The sequence below is a fragment of the Rhizophagus irregularis genome, chromosome 14, assembly GCF_026210795.1.
Source record: "Rhizophagus irregularis chromosome 14, complete sequence".
Taxonomy (NCBI): Eukaryota; Fungi; Glomeromycota; class Glomeromycetes; order Glomerales; family Glomeraceae; genus Rhizophagus; species Rhizophagus irregularis.
This window is the reverse complement of record NC_089442.1, coordinates 4,962,058-4,984,146: the sequence shown is the minus strand read 5'-3', so window position 1 is coordinate 4,984,146 and position 22,089 is coordinate 4,962,058. Positions and strand designations below refer to the sequence as shown.

Below are 22,089 nucleotides of genomic sequence, written 5' to 3'. Positions count from 1 at the left end.
TTTTTTCAACAAAAAGTATCATTTATATTTTAAGAAACAATGACTGAACGGTCAGCCTTTCAGTAGACTTATAGAAATGCAAGAAGTGCGGAAGGTTAGTAAATTTTTTGTTTTTTTTTTCTTTTTCTTTTTTCTTTATTTTTTTTCACCTTATTCTTATTTCTTTAGGGACGAGTCTCTTCTCTTGGAACGGCGATTTTGGTGACTACTGAGAATGCAAAAGACGCGGAAGGTTAGTATATTTCTTTTTTTTTCATTTTCTTTTTTTAATTTTATTGTTTTTTTCTTTACTTACCAAATTCTTATTTCTTTAGGAACGGGTCTCTTCTCTTGGAACGGCAATTTCGGTGATTTCTAAGAATGTGAAAGACGCGGAAAGTAAGTATATTTTTTTTCATTTTCTTTTTAATTTTATTGTTTTTTTCTTTATTTTTTTCACCTTATTCTTATTTCTTTAGGAACGGATCTCTTCTCTTGGAACGGCAATTTCGGTGATTTCTAAGAATGTAAAAGACGCGGAAAGTTAGTATATTTCTTTTTTTCATTTTCTTTTTTTAATTTTATTGTTTTTTTCTTACTTACCTAATTCTTATTTCTTTAGGAACGGGTCTCTTCTCTTGGAACGGCAATTTCGGTGATTTCTAAGAATGTGAAAGACGCGGAAAGTTAGTATATTTCTTTTTTTCATTTTCATTTTTTAATTTTATTGTTTTTTTCTTACTTACCTAATTCTTATTTCTTTAGGAACGTTCTCTTCTTTCGGGGTAGTGATCGGGAATAGAGGTAAATGTGAAGTGGATGTGTGGGGGTCAGTGTATTTATTGTAATTAAGAGACGTTCTCTTCTTTTTGTAGGATATTATTAATCAAGCTGACCTGAGTCGAGTCAAGTATCAATTTAGACTTGGATTGACTCGACTCATCGACTCGTTTGGAGCACTACCGCTTCAGTTCTGATTTTTGGGTTTGGATATATAGGTGAGTTTTGAAGAGAACTTTAAAATTTTTTTTTTAAAAATTTATTTAACTTTTTTTTCTTTTATTTTGTAGGTTTCGGCTTCAGTTTTTGGGTGTTGGATAGGTGAGCGAAGCTTTGAAACTTTAAAAACTTTATTTTTTTTAATTTTTTTTCTTTTACTTTGTAGCTTTCTAGCAATAAAGAGAAGAACGGCTCATTTTGGATGCGGATTTCGATATGGTAAATGTATATATCTTTTTTTCCCTTAATTTATTTAATTTCTTTTAACGAAATGGCTACTAACATTTCGTTTTTTTCTTTTGTAGATGGTCGGGAATTACGCATACGTGTATAAGAAATACCGATATTTTTAAAATAATATTTTTATAGATTTCGGACGCCATTTTGAACTAGCAAGTTTTAAAAAAATTTTAATTTAAATAGAAGGCGTGTAGATATGTACTAACCTTCTATTTTCTTTTATTTGCAGGTTCTGTGCCTGTTAGATGCCATCTTGGTCCGGTTAGTTGAAAACAAAAAACTTTTTTTGAATAGAAGGCGTATAGTCGTATACTACCTTCTACTTTCATTTTTTTTTGTAGACTCTAAACCTCGTTAGGTGACGTTTCTCTCTTTTTAGGTTTCTGCTTCGCTGGTAGGTCATTCCTTTATGAAGAGTTTCGAAATTAGCTTTAAGAAATGTACTAACATTTCTTTCGTTCTTTTTTAGGAACAATATTTTAGACCGATTCTTCAATGCTTGTATAGACTTCGACATATACCTTTAAATGTTTATTAATGATACTTCTTACTATATTATAGGTTTGACTTCGGGATCATTGGATCGTACTTGGATGGTGAGTTTCAAAATTATACTTTAAAACTTTGTTTTTTTTTTCTTTAAAAAATACAATTACTAACATTTATTTATTATATTTTATTTAGGATCAACCTCTTACTGGCTCTTCAAATCCTTGCAGAATAGTTGTTTGTTGGAATCGAACCAACTGGAACAATGAATGCTCCAAACCATTAACAACATAATATATATAAATAGATAGAATAGGGTAAATTAACGTTAACGAATATAATTTAAATATAATAATGAAATAAAAAATATGTATGTTTAAATAAATAAATAAATAGTATATTTATTATAAATAAATAATAATAATAAAAAGAAATCAGGTTTCAATGTAGTAAATATACACCTGATATCGTAACAGTTTGGTAAAGATTAAGAGAAATATCGGATTGCTGAAATTCTTCCGATATTCATATTCTTACCGCGCCAAGAACTGGTCACAAATCGGGTGGATCGATCCGTTGACATTCAGGATAAAACCAAAAACGTATAATAGGGCTATCGGGTATATGAAATTTGCCCGGTAACCCTTCATTAGACCAGCGGCATCCCGCCGAAACCCCCCAGTTTCGCAAGAAATCTTACCGATTAGTGACCAATTTTCAATAGTAAACTTTTGGTTAAGTACAATATGACTTGCTTTAAAAGACTATAATATTAATTTTTTGACTTTTAATATGTAATTAAATTAAATTGGTACCAATCTGCCATAAACCGGTCACCAATCAGCATATCAGATTGGTGACTGATTGGTGACCGACTGTCAATAGCAAACTTAATATATTTATCCGAAGAAATTCAAAAGCTCAGGTTAAGTACAATATTACTTGCTCTATAAGACTATAATATTAATTTTTTGACTTTTAATATGTAATTAAATTAAACCGGTACCAATCTGCCATAAACCGGTCACCAATCAGCATATCAGATTGGTGACCGATTGGTGACCGATTGTCAATAGTAAACTTAATATATTTATCCGAAGAAATTCAAAAGCTCAGGTTAAGTACAATATTACTTGCTCTATAAGACTATAATATTAATTTTTTGACTTTTAATATGTAATTAAATTAAACCGCCATAAACCGGTCACCAATCAGCATATCAGATTGGTGACCGATTGGTGACCGATTGTCAATAGTAAACTTAATATATTTATCCGAAGAAATTCAAAAGCTCAGGTTAAGTACAATATTACTTGCTCTATAAGACTATAATATTAATTTTTGACTTTAATATGTAATTAAATTAAACCGGTACTAATCTGCCATAAACCGGTCACCAATCAGCATATCAGATTGGTGACCGATTGGTGACCGACTGTCAATAGCAAACTTAATATATTTATCCGAAGAAATTCAAAAGTTCAGGTTAAGTACAATATAATTTGCTCTACAAGACTATAATATAAATTTTTTGACTTTAATATGTAATTAAATTAAACTGATACAAATCGGCTATAAATCGGCTGTCAATCGGTCGTATGACCGATAGGTGACCGATTGGAATATATGACCGATAGGTGACCGATAGGTGACTAATTGGCAGAATCGGTTATCAATCGGCATCCAATCAGTCACCAATCAGTCACAAATCGGTCATATGACCGATTGGTGACCGATTTTTCATATTTCGACCTGTGTAAAGTTGATCGAAAATTATGTTGTTTGCATTCCGTGATGTTAGTAAGGTCTTCAGAAATCTATACGAAAAAATAGTCATTAGTTTGCAAGCTCTGGGTTGATGCACAGCTACAGCCAAAAAAATATATCTCATTCATACCTTAATTTGTCTCGTCCAGACTTCAATAATTTTTTCGCCAACACTTATTTCAAACTAGGCCAACCAACATCATAATCTAAGAAATGCCTCTATTATCGACTATACTCTAACAATGCAAAGCATATCCTTTCTTCCTGGTAGAATAAACTTCTTGTCCTTTGTTGGAGCATTTCGTAAAATGAAATGAGTCCCATCTATTGACCCAATAATATCTTCAATACCTCCAATTGCTTTAAATCCTTCATGAACAAATTCCCTAACTTGACCACTTGGCCATTTATTTTATGAGAAATAATAGCTTTTATAACTCATTTGCAAAACAGAATTACTGCTATTCTAAAATTAGAACAAATTGAAAATATATCATTTCTTGACCTTAATCTTATTAATACTGCGAGTTGAAGTTCTACAGGTGATTGTTGTTTTGAAAAATTGAATGGTTTTAATTAAATTAACCAACAATTTAAAATTTCTTAGAAGCATTCTTAAAATTTTTTTAAACCTAATTTCATCATAAGCATCGTTCTTCATTTAAAGCTCTTCTTCACTTCGGAGTCTATATCTTCAATTATTTTTAAACTAATTGATTTCTATTATTTGTTGACGAATAACATATAATGCTCAAATTAAAAACCGATCAAATGATAATTTATATAATTTAAAGACGGATAAGTTTAACAATATGATAAAAAAAATTGATGAACCGGAGAATATATTAAACACCAAAGGTGGTTACCGAATTTTTATTGTTTAAGACGTTGTACAACTACTTATAATCAACCCCTTTTTATAAGGGTGATTTTATAGAGATCCTTGGATATAATTACGTGAAGTTAATTATGCACTTAATTATGCAAACTGGCAACACCAACCACGCTACCATGTCTGAAAGTACAAATTCAATGCCATTTGTCTGCAAATGGTTAGATTCTCATTCCAAACCACAGTACTTTAAAACCGTGAAGGAACTCAGAAAACACGTCGCTAAACACGACATTAATTCTTGCAACAAATCTCTTCCGGGAAATCATATTTACATATGTCCGTGGAAAGATTGCAAGAAATCTCATAATAGTATTATCATGTTAGAAGGTATAAAAAATTTGCAAGTATTTTTTGGCGCCGATACTGTAGAAATTATAATATTATTATTGTATCTTGTATCTTACAGAACATTTACGTAAGCACATTCAACAAAGACCATTTAAGGTTGATTCAAAAAACTATTTTATCCGTTACATTGCTTGCTTTGTAGGTACTAGAACGACAATATTAACTTTTTTCTTTAATATTTAGTGTTCAGTTTGTAATACCCGATTTGATACTCCTGTTGCACTAGGCCAACACTTGATCAACAACCATAAAGATAGTTTTACGGACTTTACAAGTGATGATGAAATAGAAGAATTGAATTCAGGTATTGTTATCATAATTCTTTCCTTTATTTAAAATTTAGCATAGTTACCTTAACATATTTTCTTTCCAAAGATAAAGTCGATGTCCTTGTGAAAGAAAAAGTTGATAGAGATGAAGCTAACTTTCTTATTGATGGAAAAGTCAAAGTCTCCCCAACAAGCCATACTGCAAAATTATCCTATCGTGATGTTCTCATCAAAGGAAGCGTTAATAATGATGTCACCAATACTTCTAAGAAAAGTAGCCCGGATACAAAGTACCCTTTTTATATAAGTTATGACCAGAGAGAAGAAGGTTTGAAATTATTACATGAAGGGTTAATTGCTATTTCAAACATGGCGGAGAAAAGGATAGAGGAAAACCTTGCCAATTATGATCCTAATAACACTGATAATTTGCCTGCAGCACCAAAAGATCATTTAACCGAGGAAGAAGAGGAAAAACTTTTTTGGGAAACAATTTATGATGTATATAAAGGGACAGATGCTATCATGATGTTAACTAAAGCTCGCGAAATGTTAGGAATGGAAATTTGAGCGTGAAATCTGTTTTAATGAGATTCTTTACAGCAAAGATTTTATTTCTTATATACTCCTCAAATTTAAATCAGAGAAATAAAATAATAAATATTTTTATTGATTTGCACAAGTTATTATTTATTTTTGTTTATAAGCTTTTGTCCTATTGAGTATCATACACACAAGATGTGCATAATTGAAATGCCTCGGCAAAACGACTATTCTGATTAGCGGTATTTAAAAGTGCAAGAGCGTTTTGCCGCTGTTCTAGCCTCGGCACATCTGGTCTAATATTCCAATACGGCCTATGAACTTGAATGTTTCGACTAGATTTATATGTTACTAATAAAGAAATGTGCCACATTTCCATCCCATAAACTGCCAATTTGTTGGTAAATCGTGTCCAAATATAACCATCATGAAAAGCAGCAGTACGTAATCTGGAAATAGACCTAAAACATTGTTCGTTCGTTAGGTCCGTATTATAGTCCGTTAAAAGTTTCTCATACATCATGCCAATGACATGGCATATGTCATTGGTATTTTGAAGAAACTTTGCGCCTGTGCATGGACCTGCAATAATCATTTGACACATTTAACATATCTAAGTATCTTTACTAGACCAAGACATAGATCAAGATATACTCACCAGGTACATTTTTTTCTACGACTATTAATGATCGGTTGTTTGAAATGGCATTTTGCCAAGTTGTTTCATTTACATTTGACCGTTTAGTCATAGGAACAATATTTACATGGTCAAATATAGAGATTCTGTCTTCGGGATGAACCTGTAAATTGGTTTTTCTTTCATAGCAAGCACCGTTTTTTTCTAGATAAGTGGCCATAATTTTGTCAAAGTAAATACTGTAATAAAGAAGATAATATCACTCGTATTGTAATATATGGCATTTCTGATACTCACCTAATTGTCTTCTTGATGCAGTACAAAGGCTACCATTGTTAAAAAATCTTAATAATTAACCAATGATTGATGTATTTAACTCCCCTAACTAAAAATTGAATTGAATTGGAACTTTGAATTTGAAGCTGTAGATAAAGGGTGAAAAAAATATTGTACAATAAAATTCAACATACTAGTTCCAATGGTAAACTTTTCAAAAATCTGGTATATCGAGTCTGATATATAAACAAATTTATTATTGTTATAGATAATAGTAGTCTCAACTCTAAGAGATTTAAGATTTGATTTTATCATATAATTTAAGCCGCTCCAATTTAATTATTTGTTTAAACCCCCTCTATTTTTTCAAAAATCTGAATTCTATTAAACATATAATAATAAATATGTTTAAATACCCCCTCTAAATTTAAATTACGATTTTCCAGAATTTGCTGAATTTTCTATTATGTATTGCCCCCTCAAACTCTTCATAAATATGTTTAACAATCAACAGACGAATGGCCAACACGTGACCATATATGACGTACACCAAGTGAATGGACCCGTGAAGAAGAAAACAAGTATTGTTGGATTCCTATGTATATATGTATGGTTAATTTATAGTACACAGGCAATCTCGATAAATCGGATCAGTCTGATATATCAAGACATCTGATATATCGGATTTATTAAAATTGTGTCAGAACATGATTGCAGGGCATGATAATGTGTATCTATAATAAAACAAAGAGAGGCACTAACCTCCAAAGCCTTTTTCAAGACGTTTACCTTCGAGTATTATCGATTTATGCTTGGAAGTTATTAAGAAGGATATTAAGCTCAATACCAAGGTTTCGATGTGCTTAGTCACTGGACATTTCCAGCGCAGCGGCAATCACTAATTAAAAATTTTGTACTACATATCTTCATTTGACTTAAAGTAAAAACGTATGAAACTTTCAAATGGCACTAATTTCATTAAAATACCTCACTCCCTTAAATATTTCAATATATAAGGCTTTTCTATGACTTTTTGACCTTTAAACTGAGATCCTTCTGCCAATATAAGTTCTTTCGCAAAGTTTTTTACACGAAATGTCAACCGTTAATATAGGTGCATTATTGTAAAATTTGGTCAGAAGTTTATATGTATATTTGTTGGATAATATAAAAATTCTTTATTAATAACGGTAAATATTACAATGTTTCTATATTAATACAATATATTGATACTAATAATTTATTTTTAGACTTAATTATTTCGTTCTCGTTTCTCTCTTGTCAACCTATCATTACGGGTTCGTGTTTGTACCCATTTTATTACGTGTTGTCTATCCCACATATTTTCAGTTTGATTATTTGCTATATTCCAATTATTCAATTGTTGAATAGCATTACTAATATTTTCTTCGCTTGTATCATTCACTAATGGTTCTAAAAATGATAATTCTTGCCCTATAAAAAATGTTTGTCCGATAAATATTCGGAATGGGGTCAATTTTCCGTACACTCGCACGCTATTATACAATATTTGTTACAATTTAATACAAGATGCGGAGATTGAGAATTTTAACCACATAAAAAACGTACAATATCATGATGAATGTCCAATAAATGTCAAGTAAATGTTCGGAACGGGGTCGATTTTCTGAACAAAAAACCGAACAGTGTTTGGACAATATTTTTATAGGGTTGTGTATGGGTGCTCCGGTGAAATCCGTTCAATCCGTCATCCGATCTGATCAAAAAACGGATCATCCAGATTAAGAATGAACGGATTGCGGATAATCCGGATGGATCCGTTGGATAACATCGGATTGATCGGATGTTACACGGATGACCGGATTGACCGGATTGATCAGATAATCTGGTCAAATTCATAACTTTTTTTTTTTTTTTAACATAAATATTTTTTTTTAAAAAAAAACACCTTTTTTTCTTTAGGACGGACTTGAACTTGGACTTCGGAACGACTTGGACGGCTTGAATTTCGAAAAGTAAGTGTAAATTTCTTTTTCTTTTGTCTTGGGAACGTCACTAAACGTTCCTTTACTTCATTTCTTTAGGGGACGCCTGCCTGGAACTCAATTTCGGCTTGGGCTATAAAGGTAAGTTGGGGGAGGGTAATTTTGATTTTTTGTTTGTCTTTGGGAACGTCATTAACGTTCCTTTTGCTTTTTTTCTTTAGGAGACGCCCTCCCGGATTTGGATTTCATAAAGGTAAGTTGGGGGAGGGTATTTTCGGGTTTTTTTTTGTCTTTGGGAACGTCATTAACGTTCCTTTTGCTTTTTTCTTTAGGTGACGCCCTTCCTAGACCTGGATTTCGGTTTGGGCTATTAAAGTAAGTTGGGAAATTAATTTTTGTTTTTTTTTGTCTTTAGGAACGTCATTAACGTTCCTTTTGCTTCTTTTCTTTAGGTGACACCCTTCCTAACCTGGATTTCGGCTTGGGCTATTAAAGTAAGTTGGGGAGGTTATTTTTGAGTTTTTTTTTGTCTTTGGGAACGTAATTAACGTTCCTTTTGCTTCTTTTCTCTAGGTGACGCCCTTCCTGGACCTTGATTTCGGCTTGGGCTATTAAAGTAAGTTGGGGAAGTTAATTTTTGTTTTTTTTTTGTCTTTAGGAACGTCATTAACGTTCCTTTTGCTTCTTTTCTTTAGGTGACGCCCTCCCGGATTTGGATTTCATAAAGGTAAGTTGGGGAGGTTATTTTTGAGTTTTTTTTGTCTTTGGGAACGTAATTAACGTTCCTTTTGCTTCTTTTCTTTAGGTGACGCCCTTCCTGGACCTGGATTTCGGCTTGGGCTATTAAAGTAAGTTGGGGAAGGGTTTTTTATCTTTTTTTTGTCTTTAGGAACGTAACTAACGTTCCTTTTGCTTCTTTCTTTAGGAGGACGCCTCTTGGACCTGGATTTCGGCAGGACCCCGAACATTATATATATAACTCAGATCTAAAGTCAAAAATTTTAATATAACTTTATACACTTAATTTTATTAAAAGCTTTATACAAAATCATCATATAAGTTCAAATTTTACTACAAATTATACAATTTCAAATCTGAGTTTATATAAAACAAAAATTATTTTATTTATTAATTTTATGTAACTATTATTTCACTAATGATTTATCAATTCAAAAATTCATAATTTAAGAAAAATTTTAAAAAAACTTACTTGTCATTATTCAAAAATTAGTACTGTTGTGAAAAATACAAATGTTTCCACAAGTATTATACTAATAATTACGAAAATTTAAATCTAGGTAGTTTCGACCCTGCTGAACAACTTTCAATTAATAAAGATAGTCGATTTCATTTGATAAAGGTGCCGAAATTACGCTCTGAAGTTACTGATCGGGTGATCGAAAAAAAATTGAGAGTGCAAAAATTGCTCGTATTCCATAAGAATTACTCCGATTACTATAAATATTTAGGTATAGGTAGTTCTGACCTTCGCGAACAATTTTCTCTTAATAATGGAAGTCGATTTCATTTGACTAAAATGCCGTAATTACGCTCCAAAATTAATAAACGAAAAAAGCAAATTTAAAATTAATATAATTATAAAAATATGCGCGTACTCCATAAGTATTACTCCAATTACTATGAAAATTTATATTCTAGTAGTTTTGGCATCGCTAAACAACTTTCTCTTAATAAAGAAGTCGATTTCATTTGGCTAAAGTGGTAAAATTACACTCCAAAGTTTGACGAAAGTAAAAAGAAAAAATTTAGGAATAAATATATTATGAATTATATAAAATACCTATATCTTCATAAAATACAGGTAATAAAAACTGAGACAAAAGTATTTAATATGTGCTAATTTGTAAATTTACAAAGTTTTAAAATTTTTTTAAAGAAAAATTTTTTATATACGTATATATAATTTATTTACACAAGTATCGTTATACAAAATAAAGATCTAAAGATTATCACTGTTATACAAATACATATCTGACTTACCGAAAAATTACTAACAGGCTATACAAAATCAAACATATGACTTATTGGAAAATTATATAATAAGTTTATACAAAACTGGATCCCAGTGTTATATGTATTGTTCGGGGTCCTATTTCGGCATGGGTTATAAAGGTAAGTTGGGGGAAAGGTATTTTTGTTTTTTTGTTTTTAGGAACGTAATTAACGTTCCTTTTGCTTCTTTTTTTAGGGAGACACCTTCTTGGACCTCTAAATCTTAAACTTTTTATAAATATTGTGTCAACTAATTTGTTAAAAATCATTTGTAATAATGTAAAAATAAATACTATGTTTATTATTATAAAATTCTAATTGTTAATTAATATTAATAAAAAGTATTAAGTAGAAAAAACTGAATTCAGATTCACCGGATTCACCGGATTGACCGGATTATTCAGATATCCGGTCAACCATCCAGTCAAATTGGTGAGCAAGTATTGACCGGATATCCGATGATCCATCCGGTCAATCCGATGAATCATCCGGATCAATCCGAATCCGGTCAAATTTCGGATGGATGACCGGATATCCGGATTGACCGGATTCAGAGCATACCTCTATATGGGTTGTTCTTTTGGTACGTTTGGTTGGGCGGGGATTTTGAATTGGGTCTGGAAGAGAATGAATAGCTAAGTAAAGGGAAAAGGGATGAAAGGAAAAGGAAAGAATGAGGGAGAGATGAAGGAAAGTACAAAGGGAAGTGAAAGGGTGAACGAACTGAAGGAAAAGGGAAGAATGTGAAAAAAAAGCAAAAAAAAAGTTTTAAAAAAAAAGTTTAAAAGAAAAAAGTTGATTGAAGTCATCGAACTGCAAATTATATCACATACTGACATACACGTGATACATATTTTTATAACGTGAAAATCATTACAAAAGTAGTCTGAAGAGTATTTTTTCAACTACACAAAATAGTGAAAGCGATGAATAATTAATTATACAAATTTATAAGTTTCATATGAATTTAATAAATTGAAAAAATTGTACAAATTTTGTTTAAATGAATATAATAATAATAGTTATAAATTTAAAATATAAAAATTGTACAATTTCTGTTTATTAAATGTAATAAATCTTACAATAATTGTACATTTAAATTTTACAAAAAAATAAAATTTGATTTAACTATACAAATACTGAATGAAAATTGGACAATAATTACAAAAACTAAACAAAAATTGTACAATTTCCATATGATGACTTTTTACTGGGAAAGTGAATTATAATACCATAACTCACTTATATAAAATTATAGTTTCAGATCAACAGGTCATTCAGGTTATGTATTAGTTATTTACTAATCTAGTAGTATATAAATGGGCGGGTTATCATCTGAAGGATGATGACCCATTTATATATTAAACTAGATCAGTAAATAACTTTTTTATCATCCTGGATATACTAATTGGTCCGCCAGTTTATAACTGGCAGAAAAAATCCTATATACCAATTAGTAGCCAGGTGATAAATTTATGTTACAACCTGAACTGATACTGAATTGCAATTGCTAAATCTGACCTGATAAATTTAGGTCAACCTGTCAGGTTACCTGAATTTGGTCAACCTGTTCAGAACTCTAAAACAAACTAAATAAATAAACATAGGAAAATTTGAAAATTTTAGGCAAAATTTAAAGGGAATATTTATTACTATATGTTTATTTGCTTTTAAATTTTTTTAAAAATAAAGGAGGTATTTAATAATATATGTTTATTAAATCTCAAATTTTTTGAAAAATAGAGGGAGATGAAAGACATTAAACAAATAATCAAATTGGAACGGCCTAATAAGCAAAACATCTATATCTTTAAATAATGATAGCACTGTCAATATTAATGCTATCGATATGATCTTATCATCATTTGAATCATCTTAAATAAATCTTTCAAATGAGCTATAGATCATTAAAATTGGATGATTAGAAGTTGAAATATTCTCAAACACTTTTGTTATTTTTATGATAATTGAAGATAGTCATTTAACATTTTAATTTGGCTTAATTCAACTATTTTGACTTTTGAGAGTTAAGATCAAATTAATTTTATCCATTTTGATTATTTTAAAAATCGATATTAACTTAATTTTGGAGATAATATCTTAAAAATCCTAAGTGACACAGTAAATAATAAAGAAAAATGCTAATATTTTGACATTTTGACATATTATTCCTTATTCCGTTTGTGTTAGAAGGGAGCTGAGATAAAACAGCGACAATTTTATGTCATGATTTCTTTTAATCGAGAGTGAGAGAGCATGGCGTAATGCGTAAACAAGTGGAATAACAATAGATCGCTCACTGTTTATCCATGAAATGTTGGATGGAGAAAGCATCATCATAAACGATACGAGCTTGTTGGACTTTAGCATTTGCACGTGTATGAAGATGACAGGATTGTATATTACCATACTTTTTGAAAAGAGCAATGATATCATCTTTTTTGATGAAAAAAGGGATGTCAGTAACTTGAATAAATTTGCCGGAGATCTTCATCGCCCGGAGCTTGCGTGTCAGGTGAGTGAAAATTGGAGATTGGCAAGATCATCATGTCGGAGAGAAAGGCAGGCATCACATCACGTTCAGTAGTTGAATTAAAATGAATGACTAATCTTTTGAGATCATCAGAACCAGACATGCGAGCACGGCCAGTGTAAGAGTAATAAGTTTCCAAAAGGAAATTATTAACAGCGTCAATCATAGCCCGATTGGTAAGATATTTTTTGACAAATTCAGGGGAAGTATTAGGCACCGCAGCAGCCTGATAATCACGCCTAAGAATGGAAATAGTGGGCGTGTCAAGGGAAAGAGGAGAAGTATCATTGGTATCCATAATATCCTTATTAGGAGACACGTCTAAAGGGAAGTTTCTTTGTCTTTTGGAGCATGCATAGACATGCCAGTATCAGACGTGACAGAACCAGGCGCAGAAGGCGCAGTAGTATCTTTAGGAGGAGAAGACGAAAAATTGTCAGTATTATTTTGTTGAGGAGAAGTAGTATTGCTATCTCTAGCATCAGCCGCTGAGTCGGCGACGTAGTCTTCTTCCATAGGATTATCTGGGATCGTACGGGTACGTTTGGAAGGGTTGTTTTTATTGTTTATTTGTTCATTATCAGAGTTCGAAACGTCAGAGCCAGAGTCTTTATTTTTGTTTCGTTTGTCTTGTCGCTTGGCAGGTCCCCGTTAGGGTTATTGCCAGCCTTTTTGTTACCTTTGGGAGGCATTTTAATAGTAAAATAAGAGATGTGTTAATATGAAGAATAAAAAATTTCTTCCGCGAAATTTTTGACCAAGGATTTACAAGAAAGAGTTGGCAGATCGAGATCCAAGTCACACTTTTGGCAGATTGGCCCATTTTTCAGGTGTTCAAAAAATCATTTTTTGTAAATATCTCAACATCTAGTAGTCCAATTTTGATGAACTTTTTTTTAAATTGTAGAGCTAAATGAGGGTTACAAAATAAAAAAACGTTCATTAAAATTGAATTACTGGATGCTGAGATATTTGCAAAAACGATTTTTTGAGTTTCAGTAAAAAGGGGTATTTTTGGCCAAAAGTCCATTATGACATTTATATTAGATATCCGGGGTCCTGCCTTATGATATGTTAATCGAGCTAATTTATTTTTATTTTTATTTTTATTTTTTATTTTTTATTAGTGTTAAATAATCTCAATACAAAGGGCAATTATATATAAATAATATGAGACATAAGTTAAAAAAGATAAAGATATAAAGACACACAGATACTAAACCAACTAGTTCCTAAAGTCTAATCTATTAATCTAACATAATCAGTAAGTTAGTCCAAAGATATACTTCAGACTTAAAACAACTGAATGATCTGCTCTAATCTAAACCCATTCTACAGGACAAAAAATACGGTTTCTTTTTTTTTTACCCATCTAACACCCTCCTAAAACATTAAAAAAAAATAATTTGATGATTTCTAAAACAAAACATGACTAACGCTATATATAAAAAAAAAATTAGAACATATATAAATTTGATCAATTATATAACATTCGATTCTATAGCGTAATACATTAAAATCCTAAAAAAAGTAAACGAACATCTATAAAGAATAATTGATGCTGCTCTGTATACACCAAAATTTCAAAAAAAAATACGAAAACAAATAAAAATGTTGATCATTGCAAAAAGGTGTAAATAAAATAGGATATAATAATTAGTTCAACTAAAATGCCAATGCAAGTGAAAAGTTCCAAAAGAAGGTAAATGTAACATTACACAATAAAGTGTTTTGTTCAGGTATATTGCAATATTCTTTGAATTTCCCAGAGTTTAAAGGAAGAAAATATAAAATACGACCAATAAGCCTCTTAACAAAAAAATTTTGTATAATTCGTTCAATCTTATCTTAGACTGCAGGTAAAGATGGTGCCGCAAATAAGTAATTGCGGAATATTTGCGATATGCGGTATTGCGGAATATTGCGGATTTTGAAGTCTATATATCCGCAATTCCGCAATCTGTAATTAGACGCAATTCTGCAATTTTTCCGCAATTCCGCAAATGATCCGCAATTTCGTAATTAACTGTGGAATTGCAGATTATTTGCGGAATTGCGGATTGCCCGCAAAAAAAAGAACAATTTTTTTAATAAATGTAATTTTTTTAATTAACTAATAAAGAAACCGATTTCTTCTTATTACTAAAAGTAAAAAAAATTCGGTTTTTCATTAATAAAATTTTTTAAAAAAAGTCATTTATTTTTTAGAAAAAATATACCGGCCAGTTAATTCGACGGTTATTGATATTAATAGTTAATGATCTGGATTAGATTATCGGATAGCATAGTACAAATCAAATAAGAATTGCGTTACGCAATTTTAAATTTTTTTTTTTCATTTTAAAAAAAACAACACCGTTCTTTTTTTTGTAAATTCCAGCCTGGAACTTGGAAATGGAGACCGGTGAGTATTTTAAGGGGGGAAGCGGGAGGGTTTTTTTTTTGTTTTTTATGTAAGAACGTTTATTAACGTTCTTTTACTTCTTTTTTTTGTAGATTCCGGCCTGGAACTTGGAAATGGAGACCGGTGAGTATTTTAAAGGGAGGGGAAGCAATTTTTTTTGTTTTTTTTTATGTAAGAACGTTTATTAACGTTCTTTTACTTTTTTTTTGTAGATTCCGGCCTGGAACTTGGAACTTGAGACCGGTGAGTATTTTAAAGGGGGGAGTGAGTTTTTTTATTTTTTATGTAAGAACGTTTATTAACGTTCTTTTACTTCTTTTTTTTTTGTAGATTCCGGCCTGGAACTTGGAAATGAAGACCGGTGAGTATTTTAAAGGGAGGGGAAGCCGTTTTTTTTGTTTTTTTTTATGTAAGAACGTTTATTAACGTTCTTTTACTTCTTTTTTTTGTAGATCCCGGCCTGGAACTTGGAACTTGAGACCGGTGAGTATTTTAAAAGGGGAGTGGTTTTTTTTTGGTTTTTTTATGTAAGAACGTTTATTAACGTTCTTTTACTTCTTTTTTTTTTGTAGATTCCGGCCTGGAACTTGGAAATGGAGACCGGTGAGTATTTTAAAGGGGGAGCGGGGTTTTTTTATTTTTATGTAAGAACGTTTATTAACGTTCTTTACTTCTTTTTTTTTGTAGATTCCGGCCTGGAACTTGGAAATAGAGACCGGTAGGTGTTTTTAGAGGGGGAAGCAGGGTTTTTTATGTTTTTTTTATGTAAGAACGTTTATTAACGTTTTTTCACTTTTTTTTGTAGATTTCAGCCCAGAACTTTGATTAGTATTATTAAGTTCGCCATTGTTGTCTGTGTTTGATTTAGTTTTTGGTGCAGTTGCGCCATTTCAGAAATTATGGTTTATTGTTTCTAATAAATAATAAATAAATAAATTTATTAAAAAATTTTTTTTGATTAAATTTATATTTATAAAACCGGTGTGTTTTTTATTAAATTATCATTAGAAAAAAATTTAATTATCAGCCAATCAGAATTGCGGAATTGTGGGTTACTAACCGCAATTCAGCTCCAAAATCCGCAATATTGCGGATTTTGGAAATTATTTGCGGGCCCATCCTTAACTGCAGGTAAAGTTGCTTGCCGAAAATAAAAAGGCCATTGTTGAAATGGTAAAAATAATTTCAACATTTCGACATGATGAAATAATGAAATTATTTTATTATTAAAATTGACCAAAATGCAAATGACGAAATGGAAAAATAATTTTGACAATTTCGACATGACGAAATTTACTAATTTCGACAAGCAACTTTAGCTGCAGGGTAAAGCCAAGATGAAAAGAAAACTAACCATTTAATTCCCAAAAACAAAAGAAAAAAAAACCTCAAAAAAACTACAAAAATATTTTCAAGTAAAGTCCCTCAGTCTACTAGCATACCTCTAAAAAAAATTTTTAAATATTTTATTCAAATAATGGTCAACAATAAAACTAAAGTAAATAGAGGACCAGATAATTGACCGGACCAGACCAAACTAGAACGTCTTAATGAAGTATTTTGAAAATTTTAATTCTTTAAATGGAATATCTTTCCCTTTTACATTATTCAAAAAAAAATTAATAAAAGTAAAATAAAATGTATATAAATAATAAAAATAAATGTAAAAGTTGGTTGTATATCATTGATATTGTTATATTCTATAATAAATAAATATCTCTATCTTATCAGTGCCTTGTTCGTTAACAAGAAACATTTTTGTTGTATTATTAAATATTTATGAAAAATTTTTTGGAAAAGAGTTTTTTTTTATTTTTATTTTTATTTTTTAACTCTGCATTAAAAAGAGTTATTGATTTTCACAATTTTTGTTACTCAAAATTGTTTTGTAATACCAAAAAATCATCTGATTGATAATCACTTAACTAAATAATAAGTTGAACAAAAATTTACATTTGCGAACTTAAATTATTAAATGTAAAAGAGGTGTGAAAAAACCCATTTCACTAATAAAAAATCCATTTCTCATATATATGGAATTTTTAACATATATTATTAAAAAGTAAGTATATTTTAATAAAATATAAAGTAAAATAAAAATTTATATAGTCTTAGTAGCTATAAATGTTTATAAAAGTATAATAAAAATATCATATAAAAGATGGTATCATAATAGATATTTTCAAACAATAAAAATAATTATTTTATGTCAGAATTTATATTACCATCTTTAGACGCAAATATATCAAGATTTACTGATCCGTTTTCTATAATTTTAGGCTCGTTGGAAAGCCCTTGTTCAGGACTTTATAGGCGAAAAAAAGCTCGCCGATTGAATCATTAGATCCAGAGATATTTACATTTAAAGTTGAGGTACAAACTTTTTAACATGCTTAAATGCAAATATCTTGGGATCCACTAATCCGTTTTTTATAAATTTAGGCTCTTTGGAAAGCCCTTGATCTGGTCTATATGAACAAAGAAAGAGCTTGCCGATTGGATTACTGGATCTGGAGATATTTACGTTTTAAGTTGAGATATAAATTTTTAACATATATAGTAAGTGCTAAGAATTATATTAATTGCTGATTCGTCTAAGAATGGCACTGCGTTACTAATAAAATTTGGGGTTAAATTTGCTGATTTTGTGCTAGAACACAATCTTCAGAAAAGGATATTTTTATAGACGACATATTAACTATAAATAAAAGTCATATGATATACTGAAAAAATACTTGAAAAAAAAGAATTTGCAAAAAAAAATTATACATTCATATGCAAAATAATATGTACGCGCATCAGATTTACACCTTAAAATGTAAGAAATTTCAATATTTTATTTTACTATATTATGTTATTTACATTACAAACATATATTTTTTGGCTTTCTAAGCTTTTTTTAAAGACTTTTTTTAAATATTTTTCTTTATAGAATTATTAAAAAATTGAAGGGTACTTTTATTTGTGAAATGGGTGAAATGGGTGAAAGTTTATCCTACACGTGAGATGTAAAAAATGGATTTTTTTATTATCATTAATATCCCTGAATTTTATTAGTAACGCAGTGCTGATTTTAGACGAATTGGCAATTAATTTAAAAGAAATATTTACTAAATTATAGTATAATAACATTAAATAAAAATTTTTTAATACTCATTCCCAATTTACTGTATATTTTTTTTTTTTTTGCAAGGTAGTGCAATTTGTGAGTTTATTAATTATATATAAGAATACAAAAGCATCTATTATATAACTAATTTATTAAAACTCCAAATCAGTTTCCCATCCATGAGATTGCTCCTATGTCCTACCATCACCTTATAAAATTCACCTATATCCTTCTATAGTTACTATTGAATTATATAGGATCACCATATTATAAGATTTCAGTATATGCTTTCACTACCCTCTAAACAAAGAAAAAAAAAAGGGTTATATTATATTACTTTTTTGTTATTATATACTTTCCAAAATACCCTATTTCTCTTTCTAATAAATTGGTTTATATATTGTCTTGCTTTTTCTAATACTATTGACCATTATTCATTATGTTTTAATATTTTCCTTTTTTCCAAATCATATATGCTATCCTTTGTCTATAAAGTTAGAATCCGTTTATATACAATATGTTGATGTGCTAATGGTCTTTTTCTTAAGTCTTGTTTTTTTATACCTTTGGTATGCTCCCATTCTGATATTACCTTACAACATGGTTGCCAAATAATATTGTAGAATTTGTTGACAAATACTTCTAGAAAGAGAGCTGCAATAGTTAATGCTATTCTTTTTGTCTTGACAATAATTTTGAGCTCCCTGTATTTTTTTTTTAAAAAGAAACTTCTTATCATTAAGTGAATATGTGAAATGAGTAAATTATTAAGGTTAACATCAATAGTATGGGTAAAGAAATTTCTATTTCATATAAGTAATTGTTGTATATCTTCCTGACTTAATTAAATATGTTTTTCCTATAATAAAAAGTTCTTGATTGTTTGATTACATTTACACACAGTATTATTAGTTATAGTTATCCATTTGTCACTGAATTGTTTGCAGTATATCATATAATCATCATTTTCATTTTCTTCAAGACATAACCTGCACTTTATTACATCTCCATATAAGTCATATCTTCTTTCTTTCATAATTTTTAAAGTTGGAAGCAAATAATTTAAAAGTTTCAAGTGTTTGATAAATCTATCATTTATCATTGATGTTATGCAATTAGATCCTGTGTTTTTTTTAAATAATGTTCAGGTGACTTCTTCTTCTATTGTGTCAGTTATGTCTGAAAATACCGATCTGTATATACGATTGAGGGACCAAGCTGCATCCAATGTGGATTTACACAAATTATCTATGAATTTTCTGATGTGTCTGTCAACTCTTTTACCATCCCAATAAATGTCATATATTAGATCCTTTTGTTATGAATCTTTAATTTTGATGCAAGTTACTTTCTTAGTATCATTTTTCACCACCCTATCTGCTTCTTCATTGCCTTTGACTCCTGAATGACTTTTGACTTTTACTAACTTTATTTCTAAGCGTTTGCTATCGATAAGGTTAATTATGCAACTTACTATACTGTAGTTGTTACATTTGCATCAAATTCGTGTTTTGTTTTTTTCATTTGTTAAATTTGTTCTTATGTAGTTGATACTATCTATAGCAACTTGTGAGTCAGTAAGGATATTTACTTTCTGACCTGTTTGTAAAACCAATGTAGCTGACAAGATAGCTCCTAGTTCTACATGTATAGATGAAGGCCAGTTTGTGATTGAACTACTACACTCTAGTATTACTTCGTCTTTACTATTTAGTATCACCCAGCCTGTACCCATGTATTTTGTAAAAGTGTTAGAACTATTGTTAAAGTGGTTTGTTAATGAGCCATCTGTATATATATTAATCATGTCAGATGGATTAAAAGTTGATCTTATTTGTTGTAGTAACGCTATATGCTGTGTCATGGCTTCATTGTTCACCAACATATTTTGTATTAGAGCCGTGCCACTTGTATGTAACTGGGACCATGCTCTATATTTTGTTATAATTGTGGGTAGCTTCTGGTTTCTATAATGTCCTTGATTATTCTAGTATCTGAATCAGTTTGGTATTTGGATACTCTATTTATACATGTTAATAATGTGCAGTCTTTATTGAAGCAACAACCACGGATTTCTTTGTTGACCCTTCTGTCATTTAGTGAGTAACCTTCACATCGCTTAATTAGTTTGTATAATACTTCGTTGTCCTTTCTCTGCTCACTGTCAGCTGTGATCCAGTATTGTATCGTATGTTTATCTATTTGATGCTTTTTGTTAATTTATCCGAATGTTAACATATGATCTTGTTGCATATAAATGAATTCTTTTTTTCTATTATCTATATATAGATGGTAGTTTTTTTGGCATTCTAAACGTCTGCGCATTTTTTAAATATATTCCATCATTTTCTAATCGATTTTCTAAGTCAAAGGGTACTTTATCCATCATATAATAGTTTTTTAGGCTGGATGTCTTTTGTATGATATCTGTTAGTAATGAAGATGAACCATTGTGGAGTCCTTCTTCTTGCTGGTCTTTTATTGATGTCACAGATTTGTTGCCATATATATGACTGTATATGAAGCATCCTGATTAACTAATTGTAATGCACTGTAGATCGACATAAATGCAGCTTTTCTTATAATAAATTCTTTATTTTTTCTATGCATCTTTAACACTTATTGATGGGTTTACCACGAAATCCCGATAAGCACAATCCCAATATAATAAAATCCTGAGGCACATATTCCCGACTAAGACAATATACTGAACGATCAAAATCCCGAAAGTATCATATCCCGAATGGTCTAAAATCCAGTATTTAAATTTCCTGAAAGTTCAAGTTACTGATGAGTCAAAATCCTGACACAATATTATATTTTAAATATCTGTTTGATTTTTGTTTACTAGGAAGATCATTTCCTACTGATTATATAATTTGCGGCAATTAATACAATCATACATATGCACTTTGATTTCAAATTTAAATTAATAAATTTAATGAATAAAATTTATAAAAATTGCAATTTTGATTTATGACTTACATGTTACAGTATATTTATTTGCATAAGCTAATCTAGCATAAATTAATCTAACAATACAGACTATTACTACTCATATTACATATAACTATGTAAAATTCCATTCACTAATATAAATTCTAAAATAATTCATCTTAAAATTAAAAAGAAAGATTGTGGGCAATACCACGAAGAAATTTCATAAGTGAACGGTTACTTCGCTCATTAATAATTGACATAATCCTATTTTCTCTTTCAATCCAAACTTTTTTCTGCTTCTTTCTTTGTTCTCCACATATAATACATTCAATTTGAAGCTCAACCTGCTGCTGTTCTCTTTGAATCTCATTAATAATAGTAAAAAGTCCTACATGGGATTCACCAACCAGAACTTCCCATCTACGATGCCAAGCCTCAACTACATTTTGGGTTCTTGAAATCCCCAATTGGATAGAGTCATATACCGACCACAATTGTGGTGGAAAAGGAACTGCAGAACGAACCACATGGCCATTTCGCATTTCTCAGCGAATTCTCCCAAGAACATAATTGTCTTCAAACCATTACACCAAATCATTGGCCTCTTGAGGCATTTGTGGTTTTAAAATATTAAAAACTGCGGGTATTTCTTGAGAGGGTAAAAAGGCTAGAGCAAATAAA

General features: G+C 30.1%; 5 protein-coding genes across 5 annotated transcripts; 2 read left to right on the top strand and 3 right to left on the bottom strand.

Annotated features, from left to right (window-relative positions):
- Window positions 1-76: 76 nt before the first annotated feature.
- OCT59_006756 (uncharacterized protein) lies at window positions 77-1,566 on the top strand (the record flags this gene model as incomplete). Its single annotated transcript, XM_066141487.1, has 13 exons — window positions 77-94; window positions 169-232; window positions 315-347; window positions 504-526; window positions 602-665; window positions 745-812; window positions 902-977; window positions 1,050-1,080; window positions 1,145-1,197; window positions 1,284-1,304; window positions 1,348-1,370; window positions 1,448-1,479; window positions 1,560-1,566. 13 exons carry the CDS (start codon window positions 77-79, stop codon window positions 1,564-1,566), a joined length of 513 nt encoding a protein of 170 aa, XP_065998267.1.
- Window positions 1,567-3,409: 1,843 nt separating this feature from the next.
- On the bottom strand, window positions 3,410-4,125 carry OCT59_006755 (uncharacterized protein; the record flags this gene model as incomplete). Its single annotated transcript, XM_066141486.1, has 5 exons — window positions 3,410-3,524; window positions 3,605-3,624; window positions 3,710-3,860; window positions 3,980-4,010; window positions 4,107-4,125. The coding sequence occupies 5 exons, from the start codon at window positions 4,123-4,125 to the stop codon at window positions 3,410-3,412; spliced, it is 336 nt and encodes a 111-aa protein (XP_065998266.1).
- A 1,576-nt stretch (window positions 4,126-5,701) lies between these two features.
- Window positions 5,702-6,634, bottom strand: OCT59_006754 (uncharacterized protein; the record flags this gene model as incomplete). Its single annotated transcript, XM_025322969.2, has 4 exons — window positions 5,702-6,111; window positions 6,188-6,370; window positions 6,464-6,492; window positions 6,576-6,634. The coding sequence occupies 4 exons, from the start codon at window positions 6,632-6,634 to the stop codon at window positions 5,702-5,704; spliced, it is 681 nt and encodes a 226-aa protein (XP_025164868.2).
- Window positions 6,635-7,537: 903 nt separating this feature from the next.
- OCT59_006753 (uncharacterized protein) lies at window positions 7,538-9,419 on the top strand (the record flags this gene model as incomplete). The annotated part of the gene is made up of 9 exons (XM_066141485.1): window positions 7,538-7,556; window positions 7,693-7,740; window positions 7,994-8,063; window positions 8,133-8,152; window positions 8,509-8,550; window positions 8,631-8,662; window positions 8,742-8,769; window positions 9,215-9,257; window positions 9,335-9,419. The coding sequence occupies 9 exons, from the start codon at window positions 7,538-7,540 to the stop codon at window positions 9,417-9,419; spliced, it is 387 nt and encodes a 128-aa protein (XP_065998265.1).
- A 12,171-nt stretch (window positions 9,420-21,590) lies between these two features.
- Window positions 21,591-21,950, bottom strand: OCT59_006752 (uncharacterized protein; the record flags this gene model as incomplete). Its single annotated transcript, XM_025312145.1, has 1 exon — window positions 21,591-21,950. One exon carries the CDS (start codon window positions 21,948-21,950, stop codon window positions 21,591-21,593), a length of 360 nt encoding a protein of 119 aa, XP_025164866.1.
- Between the last annotated feature and the right edge of the window lie 139 nt (window positions 21,951-22,089).